Genomic DNA, 24452 nt, shown 5'->3' with positions numbered 1-24452 from the left:
GGGTAGTTAGAAACAATTTTTGTTAACCAAATGGGAGGGTAAAAATATGTCCTGTGCTTTCAGACAGCCATTGGTTACTGCAGATATACATGTATAGATCATAGCTATTCATCGGTGGCGGACCCAGGATTTTACCTCTGGGTATGCGCCGCAAAAAAATTTCTAATACAATTCGGTAAACCATTTACAATTCGGTAAAACCATATTATAATTCATTAAAACCGGTTACATTAAATAACATAATAAGATTTAAATTCAAATATTAAGCTACGAACGACGCCAAATCTTGATATAAATTATTCAAATAAAATACAAATACTTCAAAATATAGCAACATGAGAGACTTACAATATTACTTGTTTATCCGCCACTTTCTCAATGACATGAATGTCTCAATTATATCATCTTCATCAACTTGGAAGAAAATATCCTGCTCAATAAATGTGACTAGACAATCATCCAAAACAGTATCACCTATCCGATTCCTTGTCTTTGTTTTCACTATAACCAATGCAGAAAATACCCTTTCAACACTCGCAGTTGCCACCGGTAAAAGCAATATCAATTTGAGAAGCAAGTACACCATATCATACACTTTGTGCCTCTTTGTTCCAACAAGCTTAACTGAGAGATCAACAATGTTGTCTAGACCTTGGAAGCTAGCATCTTGTCGCATGTCATCAATATAATTATCAAGTTGCAATTCAAGTTTTAACAAATCATTGTTGGAGAAGTCCTTAGGATAAAATTCAGCCAATCTACGTACCTTCCGTGCATCAAAAGAAGCAAAGGAGTTGGAAGGACTGAAGGCTGCCATACAAGAGAGTAGCTCCATATTGATCTCATCAAACCGATTATCAAGCTCTTGACTAATTTGATCAATGACACCAATGTATACTTCTCTTCTGAAATGGTCATCATTTGTTTGGTTTCGGACACGGGCATACCGCGCTGATTTTCCATAAGGCACATAAGCACCATCCATAGCAGGAACTTAAACACCATGTTTAATACAAAAAGAAGTGACCTTCTGAAGAAACTTATCCCAACCATCAGACCTCAACTCCTGCATTCTGCTCTTTGCCACATTAACAAGTGAGATTGCATTAAGAATACCTTAATCCCTTCTCTGCAAGCACTTGGATAACTCATTTGTGTATCCAAGAATAACATACATTAAGTGCACAAAGAAAACAAACTCAAAGGTTTCAAATGCTCCAAGCACAAAATGTATCTTCGTCCAATCTTCCTTATATGCAATATTAGCACCAAGTTCAATGAGCACATCATGGATTGAGGAATATATAGTGATGATGCTACATATAGTTTTGTAATGAGAGCCCCACCGAGTGTCACCAAGCCTAGGCAAACCCATCTCTTGATTTAATCCCCTCCCTGTTTCAAGCTCACCACACTCTAGTGCTTTCTTAACATTCTCAAGCATTGCATTTCGAAGCATATCGTGACGCTTGCAAGAAACCCCAACAATGTTCAACAAGATAGATACTTGATCAAAAAAAGTCTTGCAGTCAGTATTTCCCTTGGCAACAGCGACAAGAACTAGTTCGAGTTGATGTGCAAAGCAATGAATATAATAAGCAGAAGGTGATTCTTGCATGATTAAAGTTTTGAGCCCTTTAATTTCTCCTTTCATATTGCTAGCCCCATCATAACCTTGGCCTCTAATCTGCTACAGACTCAATCCATTAATAACAAGTAATCCTTCAATTGCTTTCTTAAGTGACAAAGAGGTAGTATCATCTACATGAACGGACGCCAATTAGCAAATTTAAAAAAAACTCACCAATTAGCAAAACTAATGAACGGACGCCTGGAACTGAGGAAGGGTGGAAACTGGAGAACTAGAGATGGACGGGGAGGAACGAGGATCACCTGTCACCTGATCGCCGATCGGCTGCCTGGTGCCGCAATGCCGATCCACGAAGGCCGAAGGGCGATGGCGGCATCCGCGATAGGCTCGCGGCGAGAACGCTTCGCGGCCGCGAGCAGAGTCTGGCGATCTGACTCCCTCCTGAGTCCCGGCCTCCCTGGATAGTTCGACGTCTGCCTATCCAACTCCCCCTACGAGCTGGGCCGGCCCATCGAGCACGAGCGCGCATTTACGCCGCACTCACGTACTATGAACAGGACGGCTTGTTTTTTTTTCATTTTTTCTATTATGTTTGACTGACGGGCGGGCCACAGGGTGGTCGGTGGACCACCCACTGGATCCGCCACTGCTATTCATTGTATGCTAAGCATAGAAGAGACTGAGGCCAACAATCTGAATGCATATCATTCAATTAACTGGTCGTGTTTACTTGATTACTAACAGTGGCATTGTGCAGAAATCATATATGATCAATTGATTCTTCATTTATGCCTCAGCTGTTGAAGCAACTAGCATGCTGGGACTGATTTGAATTAGGTTAGACAGTTTGGAGGCGGATATGAAACACTGTGTCATATGAAAATATACCAAGAATCAGTACTTGTTATTATTAACTAATAATCACATACAGTTTACCATGAGTTAATGTACAATACATCTGCTATATATATTATATTTAAAAGCGACTTGTTCAAGAAAACATTGTGTCTATGGACTTGATTAATCAAGAGAAAAATGACTTGTTCAAGAAAAAACGAATGGTGGAAACTGTCTGGTTTCCTGGAATCGAGTCAAAATGCCACTACAATATGGAGGGCTTGGTATTCATGATCTGGAGTATTTAGGAGATGTCCACTACTTGTAGCCACTATTATTTAGGAGATGTCCATATATAAGCTAGTGTGCATTATCTATCCGGTGAGTGTGCTGATGCTTTTGAATATGAGAGCTGAGATTGGGAGGTTCTCATTTTAGCTGTTAGAACATGCTTCCTTTCTCTGAAATATCAAGTGGCATCCTCTTGCTATAGTTACTTAAGAAGTTATTCGGGTTTGCTATTAGAACACACACTTAGAGTGAACTAGAAAATATTGACATCGTTTTGGTATTTTTGGGATTCCTCTCTACTACTTGTGTTCACTAGCTGCTAGAAAAGCCTTTCCTGCTTGCTCTGTTTGTGTATTAGAACAATTTAGAATATTAGTAGTTGTGCACATTTATAAGACAAATCACCTTTTTTCTCTTGGATGGGTGTTGCTGCTGCTCATGTCAAGGCCATCATAGGATTCCAGAACCCTTTTATTCCTTGCAATGCCAGCAACCTTTGCTTCTCATACTCAGTGAGGAAGCCATAATTATTTTTTCTACTATTATTTGTCTACTATTATTAGGTGCACTTACCAGTTAGCTTGCATCCTATTTTTCTGCAGCTTGCATCCAGTTATCTCTATTTCATATAATTTATGTATTACGTTTTCTTTGTTTTATCATGATGTCTTGGTTTCCTGTTTGGTGATTTTGAGTATTAGAAATGTGGTTAGCATGAGCGAAATCATTGATTTGCCCATGTACCAGTGGCTGCTGGCTGCTAGCTGCTGGTTGGTCTCCTACAACTATTATTACTACTACTTGTTGTCCTACTACTGCTCTACTTGCTGTCTACTCCTAGTACTTGGTGGCTGCTGGCCAGCTGCTCCTACTACTACTTGCTACTCCTACTACTCCTCTCTCTACTTACTACTATTGCTACTTATTATCTTATGTCTTCTATCAACTCTTACTACTAGTGGCTACTGGTTGGTCTCCTACAACTCCTATTACTACTATTTGCTACTCCTACTACTACTCTACCACTCCTCTTCTACTACTACTCTCCTCTACTCCACTCTACTCCTCTCCTCTCCTAAGCAACTTTTGCTACTTCTACTACTTCCCTACTACTACTGTTTACTACTTCTACTTCTTTCTTCTATCAACTACTTGTACTTCTATCAACTAATTCTACTACTTCCCTACTACTACTGTCTACTACTTCTGATTGTCCGATCTGCCTATCATGTTCGGAAGATATTAAGCATATGATGTTCATGTGTGATAGAGCAAAGTCAGTATGGCAGCTGTTGCTTTTTTTGGGAAGCAGCACCTACTTTTTTTTTGCCAAATCTCCCCTCCTCTATTTTTGCCACCTTTCCTATCCTCTATGTTTGGGAAGCAGCTGCTGATTTTTTACACCTTTTCCTCTCTATGTTTGTTAAGCAACTGTTGCTTTTTTTTGCCAAATCTCCCCTCTCCTCTCCTCTCCTTTGTTTTGCCGATGATGAAATTGTCCAAGTCCATACATTATATCGAATATGAGCTGATGATCAAGAACTTGTGAGGAACTTGGCATCATTAGCAGTCGCCCCTACATTACCTTCTCCTCTCTTCTCTGTTATGATGCCCTGATGCTCCAAGTTCATGATCAAATGATGATTGACATGTTTCTGAGGCCTCTACTACTGCTACTACCCGTTTTTTTGATATATTGTTGTTTTATAGGACTACTTTGGTTTATAGACCTTTTTATTTCTTACACCTTCTCGCGTACCTAAAGCACATTTTCTTGCATCTATAAGAACAAAGCGCGAAATAATGTCGTGGACACCAGACAGTGCAGTCCGATGCCCCGAGCATGATGAGCAGCCAACCTATGAGGAGCAAGCACTAGAGGACCAGCTTACTCAGGAACAGTTCGATAACGAGGTAGAAAAGGATCTAGAAGTGATGCTTACTCAGGAGCTGTGTGACGAGGAGGAAGGGGGAGCAGGAGAGGCTGTTGAAGGCGAAGAAGAAGAGGATGATGATGATGATGACTCAGAAGAGGGATATGAAAGTCCCGAGGATCCTTTCCCACGTGAAGCCAGAAGGAGGCCAACTGAGGAAGATTTGGACAAGGATTTTGACCCGAACGAGGAGGTAGGAAAAAAGTCTTAGCTTGTAAATTTTGCTAAAGCTTTGGCTGTGTTACATCTGCTAACACTTTGACTTATCATATATACAGGTCTCTCCTGAAACTCGGAAAAGATGACGTCGACGTCCGCGACATCTCACTGGACAAGACGGAGTAGAGGAAAGGAGAGCAGAGGCAATAGCCACAGAGATGGATCATAATGCCTCTGCTCCACAACCTCAAGACACAACCACGACTACCAAGCCTAAGAGGAAACGAGGGGATAGAAAAGGAAATCTATATCCAGATAAGGCATGTTATGTGATAACGGAGGTCGGGCCAGCAGGAGAGATCCTTGAGCCGAAGGAATTAAGAGGACGATTCTGTAATGCGATCGGGGCCCTAGTAAGAGATAAATTGAACCCAACAATCCCTAACTGGAAAGAGGTACCAAAGAACACAAAGAATGCACTATGGGATAGGCAGCTGAAGCTCAATTTTAGATTTCCGGAGAATAAGCACGAACTGGTAAAAAAATGCTATCAGGATGATGGGAGAGTCATTCCGATGTTGGAGGTCGGAGCTCAACATGAAGTATATCCAAAAGGGGTTAACTCCCTTCAAAGAGTTCGGCAAAATAACTCCTAGTCAATGGGAGGAGCTCGTGGCTCAGAAGACTTCACCGGAGGCATTGGAGCTTAGTGCCCGTAACACCGAGCTGGCGAAGAGGAACAAACACCACCATCATCTAGGCCCCGGTGGCTACTATGCCAAGGAAGAGCAGTTTAGGAAGATGGACAAAGAGGCCACAGCTGCTAGGAATATCGATGTGACGAATTTGAAGGTACGCTCAAGGAACTGGATATATGCGAGGAGTACAAAATCATCTGGCGGTAATCTTAAGTTTGATAAACCAGAGACCCAAGAGGCAGTATCAAGGATACTGAAATATGCTGAAGACAAGGAGAAGGGCTCATTCAATCCTTCTAGAGAGAGGGACGAGCTTAGCCTTGCTTGGGAAACAAGGAGCACACAGGCCGCACCAGGGGGCTAGGGAAAAGGACGACCTGGAAGCAAGGATTCGAAGAGGACAGGCACATGTACAAGAAACATGGCAGAGACCGGGAGACTAGTCTTGAGCTCCAAGTGAAGGCTCTAGTTGCGAAGGCGCTGGAGGAGCAAGGACTGTCTATGGAGCCACGGATATTAGTGACGCCGCTGGAAGAACTGACATTAGTTGGCAGCCCTCCGAAAGTTCCTAGCAGCCAAGGTTCCACTGCAGCCACAACCCCCGTCGATCGCATACGGGAACCAACTAGTTGCACCTTGGTGTTTCTCAGCGGCCGGCAGAACACTGTGATAGAGGTGGCAACGGGTGTAGCACATCCTCCTGGTGGCTTACACCACAATAATAAGATACTACCGGACTACACTAGGGTCGAGGTGCATATAGTGAAGCCCGAGTTCATGTAGTGGAGGATAGACTATGCAACTCCCGAGGGGCTGGTGTTACTCGGAGACGTTATGGGGCAGTTCATCCTCTGGCACAAACGGGACATTATATTGACTGCTTCTTCACCGCCTCCCCCTCTCCTAAATTTGGAGCGAGTTGTTGAGGTCGGGGAGATATTTTCACTGTCTCGTGACCCCCACATTCCTGAGATACCACATTCTTCCCCGCCTCCTAGCGAGCATGTGCCTGATGAGATGCCACAACCTTCTGCAGCTCGTACCGAGCAAGTGCATCATAAGATACCACAGTCTTCTCAACAAGCACAGCCGATACATGAACAATGAGTGCCTCCTGAAGAAGGTGATGCACAAGAAGATGAGGACGTGCCTGAATGGGAACTTCGAAAGAAGCATCCAATCACCATAAGGCCAGTTTATGCTCTGATCAAAGACGTCTTGTCAGTGTCCAAGTGGTTTCCCATGACCAGTTCAAGCCTGAGAACCAAGTTAAAAAAAGTCCCATCACGGGGTTCTGAGGAGGCCGTCACTAGCAAACTCCACTAAATTGCAAAGCAGTATCCAAATGTTGATGCCATCAAATGGTCAAAGGATTGCCCGAAAACATATGAAAGAGGCAAGCCCTTCCTACCAAATCGGGACATCCAGCGCCTACCACTTGGAATGAGAAGGTTCCATGATTGGTACTTGCGTGTTCTCCCAACGAACATAGGTATCATACAAGCATGCTTCCCCATCAGCACATTTGGAAGCCCAGTCGAGAAAATTGTCTTTGACTTCAATGACATGTAGACATGCTTTCACCTAGAAGAAATGGAGATGAATCTAATTCGCACGCGGTGCCTATAAGTCCTTGTCCTCCCGATATGATATGAATGTAATCTTTGAATTTTGTTGTAACTAACCCACGCCGTGATTTGTAGAATGCAAGTGCACATTGTCAAACAAATGCTAAGTGTGAAAGCCGAGTATGTAGACCCTCAAGCTATAGCCCAAACAAATTTTAATTACCCTAAACGATGGACACTGCATGCCAAAGAGCTAGCTGCTGCAAAGACTCTTTGGGAGAAAGAGCGCATCCGTACGGCAAAACTAAGGGAAAAGTCTCTTAAGGTTGCGGCATACATTGCCCTGGCTTTCAAAAATCTCCAACAACACTCTACTATATGGCTACCATACAACTTCGAGTAAGTTCAACTCTATACTTAAAGCTTTGTTCGATATATTTTATTCGATGCAAAAGAGCTTGTCTAGTTCTATGATTAAATCCATGCAGCAACCACTGGATTTGTATAGCCGTCGATGTCGGGAGGAGCATGGCATGGGTCTTTTATTCAATATATAGGGACCCGGTGATATACAAAGACTTCATATCGATTCCCAAGACGTATACATATCGACAATCCTCATTAGCTTATATGTTTGTATACATACTTTTAACGTTCACTTTTGGATACTAACAAGTTGTATTTGCTAAAATAATTCGAACATGGCAATTAGGTTCTATGTCACTCATCATCACGGAAGGCATGATCCAGCAAGGAAGGAAAAGTTGGCTATAAAAACACTATGTGCGGTAAGTGTAACTTACTTCTTTAGTACTCCGTTACATGGCTGTCAAAAGCATTACCTAAAATTTTCATATGCAAAACACACAGTGCCCCAAGCAGAAGCCTAGGAGTGTACATTGTGGATACTATATATGTTCTATTATGAGTAACACCAGTGCCTACAGGAGACACGCCTTAAGGGTAAGTTTAAACCTCTTCATCAGTAGTATAAAAACTTCGTACATGGTATGAAAAACTAAACCGAAACTTGTTCTCTTGTAGTGGAGAGAAGAGAAAGGAATGAAAAGAGACCCATACAAGGATGGCCAACTCTTAGAGCTCATCGGCAACCTTTGCAACTTCATATTGGACCAGATTATACACGTCAAAGGCGCCTACCATGACCGAGAGTCTGACTTAGGTAGAAACCCTCAGTACCAACACCTTCGTGAGACTGAAAGGCTAGCTCTAGGACGTTGATAATAATGTGTATGGAATTTGTATATTTAGTGATGGATTGTATATATTCTTATGAATTGGACTTGTAATTGTAGTTTATATAATACTATTGTGCTTGTAGTCGCGTTCGGAACGTTGGTCGCGGGGCGTTTGGCAACGCGAACGTGGTTCGGAACGTTGGTCACAGGGCGTTCGGCAATGCGAATGCCATTCGGAACGTTGGTCGCGCGGTGTTCGGCAACGCGAACGCTGGATGGAATACGCGGAAACAAACAGTTCTGGTTGAATTTGAATTGTAAATTTGAATTTTTTTGTGGGAAAACGTACTGTAGGGGCGGTTCTAGATTGAACCGCCCCTACAAACAGGTATTATAGAGGCGGCTGGCACTACAGCCGCCCCTACAAATCGATTTGTAGGGGCGGCCTGGGAACCGCCCCTACAAATGCATGATTTGTAGAGACGGTTCGGTAAGGGCGGCTGGCCAAACCGCCCCTACAAAGGGTTACCAGCCGTCCCTAAAAATACTTTTTGTAGTAGTGGTTACTTCATTGATGCCCTAATTGTAAATTTATTAATTAGCTGTAAGAAAAAAAAACATATTTGTGAATCTAGGTTACTTATGTGTGCTTTCATATTAATCTACTTCTAACATACTGAGGTTTCATAGTTAACCTCTGCATGGCCAACTTATCAGTACCTTACTACCATTTCACACTCTGTAGTACCCAATCTTGCTTCTATATATTTATTTACTTTTGAAGTTTGGATCCCAGATCATTGGTAACCCCATCTGCAATTCAACCACACAGCTTACAGTTTATAACGTCTGCGGCAACGCGTGGGGTTGACACTAGAAGCGCGGAGAACTCATGATTTTTCTGTCACGTCACTGCCGATACATGTTTTCAGACTGCCTTCTCTATTTTTTCAAGCTACAAGTTGCTAACCATACAAATTGCCGATGCATATTTGTACGTATCATGATGTACTTTTATCATTATGGATGGCCTAAACCCCATATATCGAAAATAACTCTTGGAGATCAGGTTTTTGCAGGTTATTTTCCTTGAACAATGCAAGAGATCTGCGTATCCATGTTTTCGCATGTTTTTTACTTTTGTTGGATGCATGCATCTGCGAGTAGGCTAAATTGAACTCTGTTTTCAGCCAAGGCCATTTGAATTGATGCAAGGTACAAGCACAATAGATAATCCTGTCTCCTAATACGTTGTGAGAACGTGTGACCATTTTTTTGCCGTAAAATTTGTAGTGGAGAACACTCCACATGATCCAGTGTTGTGCTAGCTGTCACTGTTTAGAAAATGAATATCATGTGGTTGTCATGTTAGAAACAGAATATTTCATAGTTGAACTCTGCAAGCACCACAAGTTGTTAAAACTGGTTTGCTCTGGTAATTGCACTGCTGCTGATGGAGATGTTAAAAAAAACGCAGAGAAACTTCTGTACTACTTCATTGTTGGACATTCCGAATGAGGATGTATTTTTGACTTTTAAGCAATTGCCTATTATTGCAGGTCCACTTCCTCTGGGGAACTGGGAGCGGGAGGCCGAGCAACGGAGGATGACGGTTGTAGATGATGGAGCACTTGGATTACTTGTGAACTTATTTGTGATATATTGAGAGACATATGACGTTTGTGATATATATGTGATGTTTGTGATATATATGTGGTGTTGGTGATATATATGTTCTGTTGATGATATATATGTGATGTTGGTGATGTTTGTTATATATATCTTCTGTTTGTTTGGATGGGATATAAAAAACAAATAAAAATGGTTGTTTTCAGTCACTTTGCCGAGTGCAATGGCCATGACACTCGGCAAAGTGACTACCTAGGAACATGCTTTGCCGAGTGCAAAGGCCATTGCACTCGGCAAACATCACAGATTTGTCGAGTGCCACAGGCCAGGCACTCGACAAAGGCTACATTTGCCGAGTGTTTTGCCGGTGGCACTCGGCACAGTGGCCATCTTTGCCGAGTGTCTGAGTCAACGGCGCTCGGCAAAGCGACGACCTTTGCCGAGTGCTTGACCTTGACACTCGGCAAAGACTTTGCCGAGTGTCCAATAAAGTGCACTCGACAAAAAGATCTATACCGATAAACTGTTTACCGAATACTCGGCAAAGGTTTTGCTAAGTGTATATCGGCCTTTGCCGAGTGCCTGAGGCACTCGGCAAAGAAGCTGAATCCGGTAGTGACTAAATTTGGGCACATGGACCATTAGAAGCCCTAGTTATAGTTTATAGCTAGTTTATCTATATCTATCTATACTATAAGGGAGCGAAGGAATTAGAAATCATTTATTACCTTAAAAAATTTTGTACCCACTTTGATTGATAGTTTGATACGTGGACCTACGAGAGAAGGACGGCAGCAACATGCGAAACATGCGTGTTTTTCATTGCCGACGACACCTCCCTCGCGATTTTTTTCACCAATGCGCCGCGTACCCGCCCGCACAGACCCGCCTGAGCGCGCAGCGCCCGCACGTACCCGCCTGCCCGCGCAACCCTTCACGCTTCCTCGCGCACGGGAAACCGCCGCAGACCCGCCCGTCCTCATCGCGACTTTTGGCCCACGGGAAAACCGGCGGACCGACCACGCATCGCCGGCGTTGCCTCCGCCCGCACCGCCACGCGCTGCGGCCGTCGCTACGAGAGTGCCGTCGCTGGCAGCAGACGACCTACTGCTCCTTCTCTTTCCCTCCCACACGCTCCACAAAAACGTTGTCCTCTTCAAGTACGCGCCACTTGCCGAGGACCTCCACGCCGACTCCAACGGAGGCGCCTGCCTCCTGCTCCACTGCCGGCCCTGACGAGAAGAAGGCCACGTCTCCGCTCAGAAGGAGTCCCACCGTCTCCCAGGTATGCTCTCCATCCACCTTCGGTGTTGATCTGTGACTGATTTGGATTGGAAACATGGGCAATGGTTTGTAGAGAGGCAGTAGACGGCGGACGCACCGTGGACGAAGCGGCCGGCAGGCGACGTCGCAAATCGCCAGCAGACCCGCTCCCGATCTAGCAGCGCCACCAGCCGCCGCCGCTGAAGCCTTTGCCGAACTCCACCCCGCCGCCGCCGGCGTCGATCTCCTCCTCCACATCCTCCCCGCCGACGAGCTTCGCAGGAGGACGCCGCCGCCGTGGGTGCCCTTCTCGCTTTTTCTTTGAGTAACACTCTTGCTGTGCCTCACCGGAGCCCGATATCTCTCTCCAGTTTCTTCGCCGCTCGTGGAGCTGTCTTCTCGGTGAACCCCGCGACGTCGAGATCAGTCTCATCGAGTTCGCGGTAATGCCCTCTTCCTCCCGGTGCCTCACCTCGCCGGCGATCATGGCACACGAGCAGGCAGAGCAAAGCAGCCGGCCGTGTGTGCCTTTGGTCCTTATTAGCTTGATGACATCACCACGACGTCATGCATGCTAATTATGGCCGTTTTCTTGTAGAAAAACAAAACCAGAAATACCACCTGTATACATGTATACATGCACACACCCTCAACCGTCCATGTCTTGACCTGCGGCCAGGATTAAAAGGCCATAACCCTTCACTCGTGGACATGGTTCACGGTGAACCGCAGGCACACCACACCACCTGTCCACGGTTCATGGACCGAGACCGCAGCATAGTGCGCGCAGCTTTACACTCTAGCCCCTGTGTTCGTTTCAAATAAAATCACTGTTTTCTGTGCCTTGTGAAAATCATCCGCAATAAACCTCCCAAAAGAATCAATTTTCTACCTCCTTTCTTATTCAAATGTGTTTCAGGCGATTCTTGCGTTGTAGTCTTGGGCTGGGAAGGTATAATTTTAATCATGACTAATGATCTATGCAACATGTGAGATGGTCATCTTTTTAGTAACATCGTGATTAGGAAAATCCGGCAGGATGGTTGGTCGTGGTCTGGAAATGGTGGAATGGGTACTGCCAAATTAATTTTGCCAAATTCATAACTTTATCCTCTGCCTGTGAAAAATATGTTTTCATATGTTACTCTAACCAAAATTTCTTCATTTATTATAATGATTTATATGATTTAGTTTCCTTATGTTGGCAAAAAATAATAAATTTGTATAGACCTAATAGTAGGAACGTAAAGCATTAAAATGTAACGCTGAAGCATTTTGGAGTGCTAAATGTATGAAATAAGTACCAACAAAGTTTGTGTAGGTATGCCTAACAATGAGGAGGAAGCTCAGGCCAAAAAACGTGAAAAGCAACAAGATAGGTATGCTGCATTGCCTAGCGACGAGAAGGACAAAGTTCGAGCCAAGAAACGTGAATATCAGCATAGTCGTCGGGCTTGTCTGAATGCCGAGGCAGATGCATCCAAATTGATTGCACCATCTGAAATCATAGCTAAGAAGGAGGAAGCTCAGGCCAAAAATAGTGAGTATCAACGAGAAAGGTATGCTGCATTGCCTAACCACAAGAAGGAGGAATTTCATGAAAACAATCGTGAGTACCAACGTAGTCATCGGGCTCGTCTAAAGGCTGAGGCTAATGCATCCAAATTGATTGCATCATCTAAAATCACCAATACTAGAATGGATGATAAAGGCAACTCTTGTAAGAGGAAATGGGACATGGCTTCACAAGTTGATAATATAGGTATTTTGTTTTAGTTTTTGCTCTCCACTTTTTTGTTTCTGCTCTTCTTTTTTGTTTTTCGTCTTTACTCTCAATTGTTGCCACTATTCATTTTAGCAAAAATAGTACTTTCAAAAAAAATTTGAGTCTTTTAGATCAAGGCACTCGTGAAGATCAGGGCACTCTAAAGCACATGGCCATGAAGAGGTATAGGCATGTAATGCCTGGTAATAAGAAGGATGAGGTCCTTGCTAAAAAACGTGAGCATCAACGTAATTATCGAGCTAAGTTGAGTGCTGCCGCCAAGTCCTAGAAATTCTTAGCATCAACCCTTAATATGTCAGGTATGATACTAATATATTTTTAACTATACATGTAGTGTCAAACATGTAAATATCTTAGGCATGATACTAATATATTTTCACCTATACATGTAGTATCAAACATTTCAGGTATAGTAGTAATGTTTCCTTCTTAATCATATCTATTTTAGGTGTTAGAAAAGGTGTATATCAACGTGATTATATTGCACATAAAAAAGCTGATCAAGGAGCTTTCAATTCTAGCATTTGAGAACTGGAAGACACATTGCATGGAACAGAGGGTATGAAAAGTTTAAACTATGTACTTGTACATCCCAAAAATACATTGTATATGCAATGAGTAATGGTCTAATATTTTTTCAATAGAAAATGATTTAGATCAACAGAACCCAAATGAAGATTGCCCTAACATCTACGAGGATGATGAAGCTAGAATGTTCAATGATAAGGGTCAGCTTGTGAGGACTTTTTTCCTACATATTATTTTTTATTGATGCTCATGCAAATTTTAGAAATTTTGATTTTAAATTGCATATTTCAAATACGAGTATTGTATAGAACCCACAACAAGAATAAATGGTCATGATCCTTATAACTTTGTGTATGTGGGACTTCCTGAGACCCATCATGTTTTGAAGAAAGTGCAAAACTATTTTTATTATCGTGCAAAGAGGTTTGAAGGTGAAGGTCCTGCATTTTGTTGTCGGAACGGACAGGTTAATATATTTATACTAGAGGTCCCAGATGAGCTCTGTCGATTGTCCACAAGTCAAACAGATAAGGATGCAAAGTATTTCAGAAAGAACATTCGTTACTTTAATTCACACTTTTCTTTCACAAGCATGGGGGTTTCCATTGATCGTAGTTTGGCAACAGCTGAAAGGGACCGTGACGCCTAAGAGGGGGGTTGAATTAGGCAACTTAAAAGTCTAACTCTAAACTATGTCCTCTTTTTCTATCCTTAGCCAAACCTATGCAAAAAGATAAACTATATGTCCAACTACGGTATTGCTAGTGTCTTGCTATCCTTACAGCAAAAGGAGTTATGCAAACAATGTAAATGCGGAAGCTAAAGAGTAAGGTAGACATATGCAAACTCCCATCGATGACTCTGGTATTTTTACCGAGGTATCGAGAAGCGCGCAAGCTTTCCCCTAGTCCTTGTTGGAGCCCCTCGCAAGGGCCAAGCTCCCGGTCGGGTAACTCCGTGGATAGCCCAGGCCTTTCCCACGCGCAAGTGGGTCTCGGGTGTGCCTTCCGGCAAGCCTCTCACGGACCGCTCCCCGCCATCTTCACTATCAAGCTTCCGGCCGAAACGCCACGGGCCTTGTTCCCTTTGGTACACGGTGGAGGCCACACCACAAACACAGTTGGTGTGATCTCGTAAGACTACAAGCCCCTCCAATATACAACAATGGTGCACGCAAGTACCAAGTGATTAGAGGTATGCAAACCTCACTAAACACTAGGCCTAAATCTAAAGCAAGCGCATAAGCTTTGGTCTAATCAACCTAAGCACTTCGCAAAGTACCTACGCTAATCACCTAATGAATCACTAAGCACTATGCAAGTGGAGATCACTAAAATGGTGTATCAACACCGTTGGTATGTTTCCTCACTTCTCCACTTCTCACCTGCCCGGTTGGGGGTGTATTTATAAGCCCCATGGAGAAAGTAGCCATTGGGGATGAAACCCAGCTTTCTGCTACTGACCGGACGCTGCTGTCGTCCTGACCGGACACGTCTGGTCATCCCGACCGTTGAAGCTAGCGCTTTGATCGGACTCGGCGCTGAGTCCAGTCACTGTTGATCAGACACGTTCGGTCATGCTGGCGCCGCTCTGGAACCTCTCTGGACTCAATCAGACGTTGCAGTTCCTACGTCCGGTCGATCACCCTCCAGCGTCCAGTTAGTGATAAGCTATTGTCGCGATAGTGAACAGTGTCATTGTCATGTCCGGTCACTTGAGCCCTCAGCGTACGGTCCCTGCTGCTGACGCCTGTTGTTGCCGAGCATCTTGATCGGACACGTCCAGTCACTTAAGGACCGCGTCCGGTCACCTCTGTGAACTTCGTTTCTTTGTGATCTTGCTTCTGGCTTGGTTCCTATCTTTGTGCTTGGACTTTGCTTGATATCTTTGGTCTTCTCTTGTGCTTCTAGGGTCTTGCTTATGGTGTTTATCATAAGATCATCATGTCGCCTTCGTCCAAGTCACGTCTTGCACCCTATTGAACTACAAAACAGTTACTTGCAAATTCATTAGTCTAATTTGGTTGTGTTGGTCATCAAACACCAAAATCCAAAGTAAATGGGCCTAGGGTCCATTTTCCTTACAATCTCCCCCTTTTTGGTGATTGATGACAACACAACCAAAACAAGCAAATAATAAAAATTTTGGAATTTAAAAATTGTTTACTTGCTAGGATGCAATGCAAAGGGCAAGGTTATATGATGCTAAAAGATACCACATGTAAACATCTTTGGAAAATTATTTTGCCCTTGCAAATGTCCCCATGTGGCATTATGGATTTAAGCCTCCCCTAACTCAATAATCCACTATCCTCCCTTTCTCGGACCATTAGCACTTGTAAATTATTATGATCGGGCTTGCTTTTGGTCCTACAAATTCTCCCCGTTGGAATCAAACATCGAAAAGGAAGACATTAGTAGCATAAGGGAGGGTCAAACTTTGTGATCCTTTGTATGTGGAGTGGAATAGGTCACAAAATTTGACTCTCACATTACATAGACTAAGCTCCCCCTAAATATATGCATACATATGATGAAGAATGTAATTTATGCATAATTGGCAAATTAATACTCAAGGTAGTTTAATCTATATAATGCATGGAGAAAGCATATAAATACCAGAGTGAAATCAACATGATGATATCGGTTTAGAAATACCACATGTGGAAACCAATTTGATTTATACCACTTGCAATAGGTGGTGGATATTTGAAGTATGATGCTTAACTCTGGGGACTCCATTTTCCTTGCAATGAGACTACTACACACATGATAAGCTTGAAAAGGTGTTAGTCTCAAAGCCTCCAACTTAACCTCCCCCAAAATTTGTGCACACAAGTATGGAAAACTTGTTGGAGACATGCACATTGATTTTAGAATAAAAAATACCACTTGAAAGATGACATCACAAGAATGCGAGAATTATTTTTGAAGGTGATATTCGGGAGAAATTATCTACAATTTAGACTTTGGCACATATTAGATGAACAATTGTAAAAAGCTATGTGTCGTGCTCCTAAACAATTTAAACCATGTAGGTTTGCTCCAAGGGTTAAGAGTGAAACCGAGCAAGCCTACCATAAGATATACCTAGTGTATGCAAGACAAAAGATTAAACATGCAAATGCAAACCTAGGCATGAAAAGGAACTAGATGCTAATTGAAATTACAAGAAATTAAATCTAGTTACCTAACATGGGGAGGGAAATTTGGGTCCATAGTGTTCACTAACCCACTTGGCAATTGACATGATCCAATGTGATGCACCCCATGAAATGCACCCAAAACTATACCAAGTCTCCAAATTCCCCGTAGTCCATCGGACTTCTCACTTCCCTTTTGGGATCCAACCCTTCTTGGTGCTCTTCATGTTGGAAATGATCTCCTTTGGCATCCAAATGCGTTTGACCACATTATTGGCTTGTTTGTTCACCTTGATGGCCACCACCTTGTCATTTTTCTTCTTTTTCAAGAGATAAGGTGTGGATGCCTTTTTGTCCACCTTGTTGGTGTAGGTGTTGGAGAGCTTGCTTATTTGCTTTTTGTTTTTCTCTTTCTTCTTTTCTCCTCCCCCATTCCTCACCTTGCACTCATAGGACTTGTGGCCTTCCTTGTGGCATGCGTAGCAAACCACGGTTTGCCCTTCATCAAGCTTCTTCACTTCCTTGATGGTGTTATCTTGATGAAGTTGGGCTTGCTCTGTTTTGCCCACTGTTCGCCTAAACGGTCGTTTAGCCCGTTTAAACACCGTGTAAACGCTACACGGTGGTGCACCGTTTCCGTTTAATCACCCGTTTACCCCGTTTAATTGGCCGTTTAGCCCGTTTAATGGGACGTTTTGCCCGAATAATGGCTAAACGATAGGTGACCGACTGTTTACCGTTTAGCATTTAGGAAAACACTGGTTTTGCCTATTACTTGAGTCAAGTCCTTTGTAAGGTGAGCCACTTCTTGATTGAGTTGCTCATTCTCCATTGCAACCTCTTGTGTGCATGTATCTACAACAACTTTCTCAACACAAACTTGGTTGCACAAAGGTGAGTCTAAACATAAATCATTGCAAGAAGTAGAGGCATCCTTTTTAGGCATGTCAAAGATAGAACTTTTCTTTTTAGGTGCCTCTGTGGGGTTAGAACCGATGGCTTCAAGATTAGTAACTTTATTAGTTAGCTCATCATAATGTTTGCACATAGTTTCCATTTTAGCAAGCAAACTTTTATAAGCATCTTGTGAGTTAGCTAACTTTTTCTTTAATTTTTCATTTTTCTTAACAAGTTGGTCATCATTGATTGTGCAATTATTTGTGTTTGCACTAGTCTCAAGTTGCTCAATTTTAGTAGATAGCTCCATATTAAGATTGGCAAAAGTTTCATATTGTTCAAGCAAAGTAGCATAAACTTGTTGTGAGCTATCTAGTTTTTCTTTTAATTTTTCAAGCTTCTTTTATTGACTAGTGCAAACTTTAGCGAAGTTAAGATTTTCTTGCACAATTTCATCATAAGAAGGTAGCTCATCATCACTATCACTATTATTGTCACTATCACTAGGGATAGGCTTTTTGTTACCTCGTGCCATAAGGCACACACGTGAGGTGCTTGATGATGAGTGCTTGTGCCCTCGCCTCTTGTGATGGTCTTCTTCTTCACTTGAAGAATCATCACATGACCTTATTGATGTGAGGGCTTTGTCCTTGCAAGCTTTTTTCTTTGTCTTGGGTGTGAGCTTGTTTGGACAAACTTCCATAAAGTGCTCCAACTCGCCGCATCCATAGCATCCTTTCTTTCTTTGCTCATTTGTTTGATTGGTGAAGATGAAATCTTGAATTTGGATGGGCACACCCTTGACATTGAGCCTTTGGATCATCTTCTCCACCTTATTGATAAGTTTGATTGATTCTTCATCAAGGTCGGAGGTGGAAGAGGAAGATTGATCATCATCACTTGAATCATCATCATCATCATCTTCTTCTTCTTCTTCACTTGAGGAGCTTGAGCTTGAGCTTGTCTCAACTTGCTTGCCCTTCATCTTCTTTTTCTCACTACATGCGAGAGCTTTGCCTTTGCTTGATGAAGAGGCTTCTTCTTGACCCATCTTCCGTGACATTTCAAATGCCACTATCTTGCCAATGACTATGGCCGAGGTCATGGTGCTCAAGTCCTCCATGTTGTGAAGGATGGTGATGATGCTGGCATATTTCTTTTGTGGTAGCACGGAGATGATCTTCCTCACGATGCCCGCATCATCTAGCTTTGTTAATCCTATTGAATGGAGCTCATTAATAATTAGATTCAAATGAGAATACATATCATGAATAAGCTCATCATCATTCATTTTAAAGGAATCATAGTTTTGTTTAGCTAGACAATGTTTTTGCTCACGGACATTAGTTGTGCCATCATGGAGCTCTTTGAGTTTTAACCAAATTTCATGTACCGTATTTAAAGTGAACACTTGGTTAAACACATCCATGCTAAAAGATTTGAACAAGCAATTTTTAGCTCCAGCATTGAAATGAATTTCTTTTTCTTCACTCTTTATGCGTTTATCGGGATTCTTAATGGATTTCATCCCATCATGAGTGACTCTCTAAACACCCAAATCTACCGCCTTAAGGTGACAAGCCATTCTAACTTTATAGTAGAGGAAGTTAGTGCCGTCAAAGTGCGGAGGCCAAGAGATATCCATCCCAACCACTCTAAATAGCGTCGGCTCAACAGCGGTGAACCAAAAGTCCAAATTGAGCCAACCGGCTCTGATACCAATTGAAAGGGACCGTGACGCCTAAGAGGGGGGTGAATCAGGCAACTTAAAAGTCTAACTCTAAACTATGGCCTCTTTTTCTATCCTTAGCAAAACCTATGCAAAAAGATAAACTATATGTGCAACTACGGTTTTACTAGTATGTTGCTATCTCTACCGCAAAAGGAGTTTTGCAAACAATGTAAATATAGAAGCTAAAGAGTAAGTTAGAGATATGCAAACTCCCATCGATGACTCTAGTATTTTTACCGAGGTATCGAGAAGCGCGCAAGCTTCCCCCTAGTCCTCGTTGGAGCCCCTCGTAAGGAATCCATCGCAAGGGCCAAGCTCTAAGTCGAGTAACTTCGTGGATAGCCCCAGGCCTTCTCCATGCGAAAGTGAGTCTCCAGTGTGCCTTCCGGCAAGCCTCTCCCAGATCGCTCCCCGCCGTCTTCACTATCAAGCTTCTGGTCGAAACCCCGCAGGCCTTGTTCCCTTTGGTACACGGTGGCGTCCACACCACAAACGCGTTTGGTGTGATCTCGCTAGACTACAATCCCCCTCCGATCTACACCAATGGTGCACGCAAGCATCAAGTGATAAGAGGTATGCAAACCTCACTAAACACTAAGCCTAAACTTAGAGCAAGCGCATAAGCGGTGGTCTAATCAACCTAAGCACTTCGCAAAGTACCTACGCTAATCACCTAATGAATTACTAAGCACTATGCAAGTGGAGATCACTAAAATGGTGTATCAGCACCCTTGGTATGCTTCTTCACTTCTTCACTTCTCAAATGGACGGTTGGGGGTCTATTTATAAGCCCCATGGAGAAAGTAGCCGTTGGGGATGAAACCTAGCTTTCTGCTACTGACCGGACACTGCTATCGTCCTATCTAGTCGCTGCTGCTGACGCCTGCTATTGCCGAGCATCTTGATTGGACATGTCCGGTCACTATAAGGACCGCATCCGGTCACCTTCGTGAAGCTCGTTTCTTCACGGTCTTGCTTCCGGCTTTGTTCCTATCTTCGTGCTTGGACTTTGCTTGATATCTTTGGTCTTCTCTTGTGCTTCTAGGGTCTTGCTTATGGTGTTGATCGTGGGATCATCATGTCGCCTTCGTCTAAGTCACGTCTTGCACCCTATTGAACTACAAAACAATTACTTGCAAATTCATTAGTCCAATTTGGTTGTGTTAGTCATCAAACACCAAAATCCAAAGTAAATGGGACTAGGGTCCATTTTCCTTACAACAGCAAAGGGTACTGGTATTTATACATTTAAAGATCATGGCCAAATATATCACAGCTTGGATCAACTTATGCCCGGTGCTAAGGGACCACGCCACATGTAGTTATACTTTTATGACACAGATGAGACTATGCATCATAGGATGAAAAGATCGCCACACCTTGACGCTACTGTGATCCGCACTATATTGAACATCATGCAACACAATACATATGTTCAAGCATTTAAGATTCTAGGCACTCTTACCAACTTGGTTTGCTACGCTATTGAGCTAAATACATGTATTTCTGTTGACCAGAGAAGGTATAATGCGCTCGCAATGGAGCAAGTGGCTGCTATATGGTTTGATGGAAATGACCCACAACAAAGGTTTGAACCAAGCATAGTCATTTATGGTAAAGAAAATCAACCTCATTATATAAGGTCGTACCATGGATGTTATGATCCATTAGCATATCCTATGTTCAATCCTAATGGTGAAACTGGTTGGGAGGATAAGAAGTTTTTATATCAAGACTCACCTCCTTCAAAACCGAAGAGAAAATATACTAAGCGTGTACAAAAGGTGGTTTTATTTGTTATTTGCATAAACAATAAACATTTTTTCCTCACAATCTCATTAACAACCAATTACAAATTTCTTACTTTTATATTTATATTTTATTATATAGGCCCAATGCTTGTTGAGATCAATGATGTCTCGGAGACGAACGTACATGAAGAGGAAGGTTATTTCCTTTGCAAAAAAATTATCTATTTCAAATATTATTATTTTTCTCAACATGATGAAATTAAGACATTTCAGCCATTCAATAAACTCAAAATAGAATGAAATTTAATCTTTTTTGTTGTTATGAACAGAAATTATAGAGTCACGGTGATACATCAGCTCTAGGGAATATCTATGTTTTAGGCTACAAATTCGTAAGAGAGAATTTAATGTCATGTTTCATGGTGGGAGGCTTTTCCAGCAATGGACTGTTGATATATATGTCAAGGTGGAGTCAATGCGTTTAGACTGGTACTCAAAATCAGTGCATCAAGATCTAATTCGTGCTGATCTATACCAGGTTAGAAGTATTTGAGGTTAAAAGTTGCTTTTTCTATTTTCAAACCCAAGCAAAACCTATAATGTTTTAACACATATATTCACCAGGGCCTTCTAGACACTCTTGCCGCTGGAGAAGCCTGTGCATCACAAGCTGGTCGTAGAATTATACTATCAAAAGATTTCCCAGGAAGTGATCGTGATGTGCACTCAAGGTATATGGATGCCATGGCTTTGATTACTCGATATGGAAAGCCAGATTTTTTGTGACAATGACATCCAATCCATATTGGGATGAGATAGTAGAATAGTTATTGCCAAGACAAATGCCGCAAGATTGTTCAGATATCGTGGCAAGGGTTTATAGAGCAAAGCTACGAGACCTCCAAGATTTCCTTCTTAAAAAACATCATTTGGGCAGGGTCGCTGCCTGGGCACATGTCACTGAGTTTCAGAAAAGGGGATTACCACATGAACACTTCCTTTTGGTTATGGAAGCCGAGAGCAAAGTACGTACTCCCGATGATTATGACAAGTATATATTGGCAGAGCTTCCTGATAAGAAGAAATATCTAGAATTGCATAGACTTGTGTGAAAACATATGATGCATGGACCATGTGGTGTCCTCAACCGTAAGTGCCCATGTATGATAGACGGTAATTGCCGCTTTCATTATCCCCATGACTTTTGTGAAACCACCCTGCAGGGAAAGAACTCATATCTATTTATAGGAGAGATGATGGACAAAAAGTGAAAATAAGAAGGGAATGGTTGGACAACAGATGGGTTGTGCCAGACAATCCAATCCTTCTAATGAGGTATAATTGCCATATTAATGTAGAGGTTTGCATTAGCATAAAGTGTGCCAAGTATCTATATAAGTATGTCTTTAAGGGCCACGACCATGTTTCAGCTTGGATAAATCAAGCTCGGGCACATATGGATGGGCAACCACTAGTTATTAATGAGATTAAGCAGTATAGAGATGAAAGGTGTATAACAGCTATAGAGGCAATCTATAGATTATACGGTTTTCCTTTATATGATATGTCACCTTCTGTGTTACAAATGCAAGTTCACCTTCCAAGAAAGCATATGGTTGCCTACAAAGCTAGGGATGATCTAAACAATGTTGTGCAAAATCCTAACTCTCAGAGGTCCATGCTTACAGAGTATTTCAGCACAAATATGTATAATTCTGATGCACGAAAGTATTTATATAGATTGTTTCCTGAGCACTTCACTTGGATAAAGTCAAAAAAGTTTTGGAAACCTAAAGAAAAAGGTGGTCAGATTGGAAGATTGGTGTATGCCCATACTGTTGATGGTGAGTGATACTATCACTGTGTGCTTCTAAACCATGTGAGGGGTGCAACTTAATTCGAGCATCTTAGAAGTTGACATGGAACTACATATGCAACATTTAGAGATGCTTGTGCGGCCTTGGGCTATGCGGAAACTGACAACAACCTAGATGACTGTCTCACTCAATCTGCACAATTTAAGATGCCTTATGCTCTGAGGAGGCTATTCGCAACTATCATAGTTTTCTGCAAGTGTAATAATGTCCGAGCACTATGGGACAAACATATTGATTCAATGTCTGAGGATTATCGTCGCTCAAATAGCTGCTCCAAAATGGTTGAACAAATGGTGCTTAGAGATATATCTATACATGTTAAAGATATGGGTAGAGACATTACAAACTATGGACTTCCTGAACTAGAAGCCTTGGGAAAATTGATTCATAAACATTATATTTACCTTAACATCACACACAATAATGAATATTATTAAAAAAATTAATGCTTCTTATTCATCAATTTTGCAATGATCCTTTACAGTTAATTTGATTTGATTAGATGAAGTGTCAAGAGACCATTATAGAGAGCTTACAGAAGAATTGAATATTGGATATGAAGAATATCTAAAGATGATAGAAACACTAAATGTTGAGCAGAGAGCTGGGTTCGATTTGATTATGAATCATGTGGACAAGAAAGTTGGCCAAGTATTTTTTGTTGATGGACCAGGAGGAACTGGCAAGACATATTTGTATAAGGCTTTGCTTGCAAAGGTGCGCTCCATGAATCTTATAGCAATTGCTATAGCCACATCTGGTATTGCAGCAAGTATCATGCCCGACGGACGCACTGCACACTCCCGCTTCAAGATTCCCATCAAGCTAGATAATAACACTATGAGCAGCTTTACAAAGCAAAGTGGTACTGCCGAATTACTTTGCAGGGCTGCCTTGGTAATATGGGATGAAGTAGCCACGACAAAGAGACAAGCAGTAGAAACAATCGACAGAACATTACAAGATATAATGGGTTGCAATCAACCTTTTGGTGGTAAGGTCATGTTGTTCGGAGGTGACTTCAGGCAAGTACTTCCCGTTGTGACACGAGGAACAAGAGCACAGATCACTGATGCTACTTTACTAAAGTCATATATATGGGACAATGTGCGAAGGACTCGGCTTACCCAAAACATGTGAGCTAAAAATGATAGTTGGTTTGTAGATTACCTGTTAAGAATTGGGAATGGAACAGAAAAAACATTTGGTGATAATTATGTTCAATTACCTGATGATATCATCGTGGAATGGAGGCAAGATTCCAGTAAGAATGCAAATAAAATAAGTTCAAAAGACAATCCAATTGACAACCTTATCGAAAAGGTGTTTCCCAAACTCAAGGAAAATTGCACCTCTACAGATTATATGCGCGAACGTGTGATTCTTTCTACTACAAATGAGCATGTCGATGCAATGAATGCAATAATGATTGAGAAGTTTCCTGGAGATGAGAAGGTATTCTACAGTTTTGACTCAGTTGATGATGATACAAGGAATAATTAGCCTCTTGATTTTCTAAATTCTATTACACCTACTAGGTTGCCTCCTCAAGAGCTTAAGGTTAAAAAAG

The 24452-nt window shown here is 42.2% G+C and overlaps 1 protein-coding gene across 1 annotated transcript; it reads right to left on the bottom strand.

Moving 5' to 3' along the window:
* Positions 1-352: 352 nt before the first annotated feature.
* Positions 353-985, bottom strand: LOC136507100 (uncharacterized). Its single transcript, XM_066501931.1, has one exon. It carries the CDS (start codon positions 983-985, stop codon positions 353-355), a length of 633 nt encoding a protein of 210 aa, XP_066358028.1.
* Positions 986-24452: the final 23467 nt, after the last annotated feature.

This window comes from Miscanthus floridulus, chromosome 15 (assembly GCF_019320115.1).
Source record: "Miscanthus floridulus cultivar M001 chromosome 15, ASM1932011v1, whole genome shotgun sequence".
In the NCBI taxonomy this organism is placed as follows: Eukaryota; Viridiplantae; Streptophyta; class Magnoliopsida; order Poales; family Poaceae; genus Miscanthus; species Miscanthus floridulus.
Note: the sequence above shows the minus strand (reverse complement) of the source record. Positions and strands in the feature narration are given on the sequence as shown.

Bases quoted from the DNA above. Each gene is read 5' to 3' on its own strand.
- LOC136507100 (XM_066501931.1), bottom strand. From the start codon at position 985: ATGGATGGTGCTTATGTGCCTTATGGAAAATCAGCGCGGTATGCCCGT.